The sequence below is a fragment of the Megascapheus bottae genome, chromosome 20 (genome assembly GCF_031878675.1).
Source record: "Megascapheus bottae isolate mThoBot1 chromosome 20, mThoBot2.hap1, whole genome shotgun sequence".
Taxonomy (NCBI): domain Eukaryota; kingdom Metazoa; phylum Chordata; class Mammalia; order Rodentia; family Geomyidae; genus Megascapheus; species Megascapheus bottae.
The window spans coordinates 40,726,138-40,734,274 of NC_143528.1; the positions used below are offsets into that span (position 1 = coordinate 40,726,138).

General features: G+C 55.3%; 1 protein-coding gene across 1 annotated transcript; it reads right to left on the reverse strand.

The window, feature by feature from the left end:
• Positions 1-227: 227 nt before the first annotated feature.
• Ctsb (cathepsin B) lies at positions 228-7,936 on the reverse strand. The gene is made up of 9 exons (XM_090353701.1): positions 7,761-7,936; positions 7,077-7,162; positions 6,125-6,239; positions 4,353-4,471; positions 3,513-3,598; positions 3,191-3,334; positions 2,802-2,918; positions 1,430-1,558; positions 228-1,046 (listed from the first exon to the last, which is right to left on the reverse strand). The coding sequence occupies exons 1-9, from the start codon at positions 7,884-7,886 to the stop codon at positions 949-951; spliced, it is 1,020 nt and encodes a 339-aa protein (XP_090209827.1). The 5' UTR covers positions 7,887-7,936; the 3' UTR covers positions 228-948.
• Between the last annotated feature and the right edge of the window lie 201 nt (positions 7,937-8,137).

The window sequence follows — 8,137 nt, forward strand, 5'->3', positions numbered from 1 at the left end:
TGTAAACAGCAGTGTCCGGCCTGCCAGCACCATGGCTGTGCCCACCTTGAGCCAAGGGGCCCCGTACAGCCTGGTCCCCTGGGCTGGTGCAGGCAGGTGACCCTGGCTGTGGCTTGTACAGCAGACCACAGGTTCTTAAGGGAGGGGAAGCGTTTGGAACCTGTCAGGAACGCGGCTGGCAGTGAGAGGTTGGCGGAGGCAGCGTCAGAGGCTGTCAGAGCGCAGACTTCAAGCTGGAGAAATCTTTATTGGCACAGTCATTCCTTGTTAAAAACTGACAGGGTTAAGCAGTGAATTTTTTTTTTTTTAAGAAACAGCAAAAGCTGTTTTTTTTCCCCCCAAAATAAGTTCACTGTGATAGTTGAGGTCAGTGGATCAGCCAGCAAATCTTGACCCCGTGGCCTGTTTCAAACCACGCCATGAGGAGAAAATCTCCCAAGTCTTAGTTTTGTTCACATGATCAGCTGAGGTTCACAAACAAAACCAAACCCCAAAACAAACCAAGCTCCTATTTAAAAACAAAAACAACAAAAAGCCAAAGACAAGACTAGAGTTCCTGGACCGAGGGATGGATGCGGTGGCGTGGTGCAGAGCGTGGACTGCACGCATGCTCTTCTGCAGGGGTCACAGATCTAGGTGACATGCTTAGAGTGGCACACGGCCCGGAGTGTGCACGTCGGCCTTGCTCCATGAGGGGGGCGGGGCTGGGGGAGGCGGCACAGCCGGGCACAGCAGGCTACAGCCAGCACTCATCTAGCTGGGAACTGGGTGCACCCCCACGCGAGCTGGGGGCAGCCAGGAAGGCCGCTCTACAGCAGGCGTGAGTTTGGTTCAATTCAGTCCTTCAGGTTTTGTCTAACACCGCTTGCATCTTATGTGAACTCAAAGAATAAGAGCTATTCCTCTCCCAGCTAGAGGATGATGTGGGGGGAGCTGGGCCCCGGCCCCTTAGAACCTTCCCCAGTACTGGTCAGTGCGTGGGATTCCAGCCACAATTTCGGACTCGATGCCACAGTGGTCCTCTCCTCTGAGGATTTTAAAGAAGCCTGGGAAGAGAGGTAAAATGCGTTGAGAGGACGCCTCTGTGACTACAGGGGTCACAGGCCTGGACTAGCATGCCTGGCTGATTGGGGCTCTGACCCTTGTCAGTACAACCAGACTATCTCAAGACTTAAGGCAAGTCAGCAGCCCCCCCGCAGCCTGGCACTTCCACCACACCTCCCGTCTGCTTTTCACAAGTCTGTGCGAGGTGTGTCCCAGGGCTATGTACACACCACCCTCTCTCAGAGCGCCCCTGGTGCTTAGGGGGTCAAGACCAAGTCTTAGGCTTGGGGTTTGGAGCTACACCATGCATGGGGCACAGAGGCCAACATGGCAGGCCACTCTAGTCCACGGCTTCCGTGGTCAGTGGCAGGGCGCCGCCACTCACCATTGTCACCCCAGTCGACGTTCCAGGAGTTGGCTGCCAGCCAGTAGGGGACACCATTCTCTGTTCCCCAGCCCAGGATGCGGATGGCATGGCCACCCATCATGTCTCCAGTCACGTGCTTGTACACGCCTGAGGAAGGAAAGCCATTCAGAGCGGGCAGAGGCCGACAGGCACTGCCCACCCCCACCTCCACCCAGCCAGCTTCCCCGGGCAGAAGACAGGCTCAGCGACCACAGCCCTCCCGCAAGAGAAGAAGCACAGAGCCACAAGGTCCAGCTCAGCTCTGTGGGCAGGAGGGGGCGGGGTGGGGAATGGACGGGGACACCTTTCCCAAATATGTTAAGACTCCAAGCTTTAGACCCTCAGCACGGGGTATGGGGAGGAAGAGGTCCCAGGGGTTCCTGTGACTTAGACACAGGTTAGGCCACCTCACGAGGACAAACCACGCTAAGTGTACATGCTGGGATTCCACGCAGGGAATCACCTACAGTACTGAAATCACCACTGTGGGGTGCACTGGAGAGGTGGGTGAGGAGTTGGGGTTAGCTGTCAGGCAAGCTGCTGGCCAGCTACTCAGCCAAGCCTCACAGGTGCGTGAATTACTATCAAAGTGGAAGCAGATCTTCAGTAAGTATATGGGCAGAGCATGGATAAAAGAACCATCATCTGATGTGCATGAGAGCTCAGGCCTACAACCCCAGCTACAGGGGAGGCTGAGATCAGAAGGGTCAAGATACAAGGCCAACCTGGGAGTAAGTTTGAGAGATCCTGTTTCAACCAGAAGAACCTACCATGCCCGCTATGGTGGGAAGTGTAAAACAGGAGAATCGTGGTCCAAGTGTGGGTGTGGACAAAAAGCAAGACTATTCCAAAATAACCAGTGGAAGAAAGGGTCGAAGGCATGACCAGTGGTACAGCATCTATCTGCCCAGTGAGTTCAGGGATGTGAATTCAGAAAGAATTGCCAGCCAGGCACTTGGTGGCTCCCGCTTAGATCCCAGCTACTCAGGAAGCTAAGACGGGGGGTTGCTCAAAGCCAGCCAGGGCAGCCAGGTCCATGACTCTTCTATCTAACTAAGAACCTCGAAAGCCAACGCACGGGTGGCTCTGCTCTCACTGTAATCCTAGTGACTCAGGAGGCTCAGATCTGAGGATCATGGTTCCAAGCCAGCCCAGGCAAGAAACCAGAAATGGTGCTGCGGCTCAAGTGCTAGCCTTCCATGGCAGGCAGGGTGGCAGGGTGCTCATAAAGGACAGAAGCAAAGGCAGAAGAATCAGGCCCTTTGGATTCCACCAGGACCCCAGGCTACCGGCTCCACAAAGCCCCAGCCGCCGTCTGGGGTCTGGGACGCAAGCGTGCCGTGCCCCTCACCTGACTTGTACATCAGGAAATCGGAGAAGACGGTGAAGGCGCCCTCCACCGGGCCGTTTTTGTAGATTTCCGTCATGATCTCCTTCTCGTTTCCGGAGACGCTGTAGGAGGTGTAGCCTGAGGAGGAGGGGGCTGGGTGAGGGCTCGGCACCCCCTCTGGAGGCTGTCATCCCCTCACTTCTGGTGAGGCCCAGGTAAGGGTCAAGGAAGGCGCCTACGGAAGCGGTCAGCGGGGCCTGGGACCGAGTATGACACAGGGGAGCCTTGAAGAGGCCCCTTGCTTCTGGGGACTCCACCCTTGTGGTTGGACTTGGTGCAGCAGGCAGAGGCCTGCCTGGCCCCTTCCCTCCTGGCTGCCCCCACTCCCCCTTCCCGTCCAGTGGCCTTACCGTAGTGCTTGTCTTCCTTGTAGGACGGGGAGTAGCCAGGCTCGCAGGCCTTGCTGCACTTGGGGGTGTCACCCTCGCCCGTGCACTGGGGCCGGGTGCCGTTCACGTGGTGCTCACAGGGGGGGATGGAGTACGGTCTACAGCCTGAAGGACGAGGGGACTGTGAGCCCTGGCCTCCGCCTGGAGGTCGGCCAGCCAGGCAGGACAGGGGCAGGCCTGTCTATCCTCCAGCCCTCTGCCCCCTTCCCCTTATCCCTTACGGGGGCCATGGAAGCCACCACAACCCACAGCCTCTGCAGGCAGGCCACACATGTGCACTCACCAACGTGGGAGTTGTAGAGGCCGCCGGAAACCAAGCCTTTCTTGGTCCAGAAGTTCCAAGCTGCAGAGGGGTAGCCACCATTGCAGCTAAAAAAAAAAAAAAAAAAGTGTTCCATTGATCACACCAAGTCCCAGCTGCTCCTAGACCTCGCCTGGCCCAGGGCCAAGGTCATCCCTCAGCTGCACGGTCCTCAAGAGGCTGGCCTCCCCCAGCCCGTCCTCCCGGTTCCGTGTTCCTCCAGACCCGCCCTGTCTGCGGGGTCTCTCCACAAGATGCAGGGCTCTCACGTTCAAGTCGACCCAACAGGCTCAGTGTGTCCTGTCTAGCCCAGCACCGTGCAGCCTCGCAGCACACCTCCGTTGCTGGGGTGGGGAGCCCCTCCTGACACAGCACAGCTCTGATGTCTGAGGTTTGAGGGACCCAGGTCATCAAAAAATATTACATGGAATTTTTTTCCCAGATCTCAGCCCCACAGGTGTGGCACAGCGGAGGGCACCTCAGGGAGCCCTTATTTACTTAATAATGGCTCCAGATCAGTGGTGTCGGAGGAATGACTCTCACCCCCAGGGCAGAGCAAGCAGGCTTCCTACCACACCTGGCACTGCCAGGGTTATGGCCAGGTGGGCTGATGGAGCAGTGGACACCCAGGTACGCTCGGGCCTGGCCACACCCCTGAGGGGCTTGGCGCATCCCAGCCGAGGGCGAGCAGGGCGGCACTTAGGAAAACCTGCTCTGCTGGTGAGGCTGCTCTCTGGTGTGGGGGCCAGGAGCTTTGTCACGCGTCACGGTGCAGACCCAGGGTCTGTGCCAGGGTCTCCCGCAGGCGGGCAGGACGCTCACCCGTCCCCACACTGGCTGCCACAGCAGGTAAGCAAGTCCTCCGCAGACACCTCCACGTTCACGTGCCCGTTGGTGTGGATGCAGATCCGGTCAGAAATAGCTTCTGAGGCTCCAAAAGCCTGTGGGAAGAAGGGAGGACCTCCGGGTGACTGCTTCCCACCCCTGGGGTCTCAGGCGAGGACCCTGGAGCGCAAGCTGACCAGGAAAGCAGGACCCCAGCTGACCGGAGCTCTACCTGAGAGCTGAGCCAAGCGCCACTCAGCTCCATGAAGCTCGTGGAATATGAAACCTGTAGAGCACCGAGAGCAGAGGGTGCAGGGGTGGGTGAGGCAGTGTCAGGATGGAGGGGTTGGGGAGATGAAAAGATTTGTGGATGGAGAGGAGGAAAACACTTAACACCTCTCAATAGCACTCTTAAAAGTAGTTGAGGATTCAGCTTAACTTGAATTATGTTCTAAAATCTAAGTGCCAGTGGTTGTATATAGAGATTCCCTTCTTGAATACTTGTTTGTTAAACATGTCATTTGAAACATGATGTAAAAATCAATGTCAATAAATTCTTTAATAAAAAAATGCAAAAAAAAAAAAAGGTGGGGGGGGAGTGGGGCTGTGTGGCTCCAGAGGTAGCGCGGTAGCCTTGAGCTGAAGAGCTCAGGGACAGCACCCAGGCCCAGAGTTCAAGCCCCATGACCCACCAAAAAAGAAAAGTTTATTTGAAGCCTAGGATAGGGAAGGGGGGAAAACAAGATGAGGGGAGGAAAATGGGGACAAAAACATGAGAAGGGGTATCAATGTGTGTGAAGTAATGCACCTTCTATCTGGTGAATATAATGTAACCCTTCTATTAATTACAATAAAAAAAAAGAAAGAAAACAAATAGTTGAGGGTGGGTACCAGTGGTTCATGCCTGCAATCCTCCTACTCAGGAGGCTTTGCGTGGAGGACTGCGGTTTGAAGCAACCCAGGCAGAAGTTCCTGATTCCTTCAACTCCAGTTAGCCAGCAAAAAACACAAGTGGAGGAGTGGCTCAAGTGGTAGACTCTTGAGTGAAAAAGCTAAAGGACAAGGCCCAGGCCTGAAGGTCAAGCTGCAGAAGTGGTGCATACATGTGCGTACATGCACACAGACACAGACACACACACACACAGACACAGACACACACACACATACACACACACAACACTGAGACGTAAGGATAGGGAGAAGGACGGATGGGGTGACTGGTTGAGATGCAGTGTGCTCATTAGTTCATTTGCTGAACTGAAGCCCCTTTGTACAACAGTTTAAAGATAATTTAATTAAAAAAATAGTTTTGTGGGCCGGGAGTTTGGCCTAGTGGTAGAGTGCTTGCCTAACATGCATGAAGACCTGGGTTCAATTCCTTGGTACCATATATATAGAAAAAAAAAAAAAGCTGGAAGTGGTGTTGTGGCTCAAGTGGTAGAGCTCTAGCCTTGAGAAAGTCCAAGGAAAAGTGCTCAGGCCCTGAGTTCAAGCCCAGGACTGGCAAAAAACAAAAAACAACAACAAAAAACCACACACACACACACACACACACACACACACACAAACACACACAAATAGTTTTGCTGGCTGCATTATAAACACAATTCAAAAGCAACTCTAAGATGTTTGTTGAGAGACGGCCACTCAGAAGCTGCCAGCAAATGTCACAACACAGACACACAACACAGCCCTGGTTACGTCATTCCACCCAGTCCCCTCACAGCTGGTCCCTCCCACATGGGGAACTGGGGCGGGCAGGGCCTTACCCAGCACGAGCCGCAGGAACCCTGGTCTCTGATCTCCTTGATGGTGGGACAGTTGGACCATTGCTCCCGTGCATCGAAGCTTTCAGGCAGATCTACGTCCCCAGCAAACTGCACTCTGGAGAAAGGAAGCCGCTCATTACATCCCCTCCTCCTCTTTCTCCGCAGGCCCTGCAAAAGCAGCACAGCTGAGAGCAGCTGGCCTTGGACTGAGCTGGGCCGTCCAGAGGGCGGCCCGGCATGACAAGCGGACAGTAGGCAGGGAGGTTTCCTTCAGAATTCCTATTGTAGCTCAGTGGCAAAGTGTTGCCTAGAAAGTACGATGTCCTGGGTTTGATCCCCAGTACCAAGAAAAGACAACAACAACAACAACAACAAAATGCAGATTCCTCTCATTCAATGAACCTTCCTGGACTGGGTTAATGAATACTTGCAAGAATCCATTCACAGGCTCTCCTGTTCCCTCACCCGGCCCCCACGCATGAACACCCGTTCAGATGCCTCGAGGATGGTTTCTGCAGGCAAACCCTGGATTACTGAGTTTTCTTTTTTGTGTGACAGTCCTGGTGCTTGAACTCAAGGCCTGGGCATTGTGCATTGTCCCTGAAATTCTCTTTTTCAAAGCTACAGCTCCACTTTGTGGAGATACTAAGAGTCTCACAGACTTTTTCCTGTCTTGGTTGGCTTCAAACCATGATCTAAGTGGAATATAAGTGTGAGCCACTGGCACTGGGTGACGGCAGAGCTTTCTAGAAAAGCAAAACATCAGTGGCAGTTCCTGTGGCTCGTTAATGCTCCTTGAACTCTGTGGAATTCAGTCTGCGCACACCTCCTCTCCAAGGCCTGAGCCCTTGGCCTGGGAGAGGCAGGGGACCCAGAGGGCCTTCTCCTCGACTCCATCGCACGCTGGGTGCAGACGTGCAGGCAGGTGCAGGGCCCCCAGGCTGACACTGACCTCTCAGGCAGCCTGGGCCCTCCCAGGTGGGTGCCACACAGCCTCTTCAGGTAGCTCACATCCACGTTGTAGAAATTGTGTCCAGCCTGGAAGAGAGCCACACACGCATGAGTCACCATGAGAGGGGCACCCTGGCACACTGCTCACACCAGGCCAGGCTTGGAAGACGGAGGGGGTCCTGCCCACTGCAAGGGGACATGGGGGTCAGGGCAACAGTCAGGAGAGCCATGGGCTGAGCATGGCTCTCTCACCACTGGTGCCTTCCCTAGGTGCCACCTTTTGCCAGCGAGAGACCTACCGAGTGCTGCCACCTGCAGGCTGGCAATCCTGGGCTGCAAGGCCAGGCAGACAGGGAGGGGCGGGCAGGACAGCTGACCCACAGCTTATCTGGAGGGCTTCACAGGGCTCAGCTGGCTGTGGACTCCTGTATTCCCTATGCACTTGCATATGCACACACGCATGCACGCATGCACGCATGCACACACGCGCATACACACAGCATGTATGTGCCAGAGAAAAAATAGGTGTGGTCCTGAGCTTCACCTTCCAGGAGACAATGTCCTGTGGCCACAGCTGGAATCACCTCTATCGGGAGCCAGCATGCACAAGATCTGTTCTGAGGAGGGGACACACATGTGTGTGACACACACGGACACGAGCAGACATAGCCGCCCCGAGGCCCACCTGCCACGTTGTGTTCTGCTTGTTGATGTAGTTGAGCAGCTCATCCGACAGCGGGTGGAAGGAGAGCCCGCTTCGGGCACTGGTCAGCAGCAGCAGGCAGCACAGAGAGGTCAAGGAGCGCCACATTCTGGAAGCTGGATTCTAGACTCACCTAGAAAGGGCACACAGGAGGCTGTCAGTCTGGTTCCTGCAAACAAGGATGCCGAGAAACCAATGTTCGCATCCTGCATGTGTCACGAGTGCCCTCTTCTGTGCCGCCTGGAGGGACAGGAGCCGCTCATGTCTGCAGCCCCCACCACAGCGCGCTGGGCCCCTCCAGGCGGCCAAGGCTCTGCTGTGACTCAGTCACATCCAGTGTCTGATGCTCTACTGTTGAG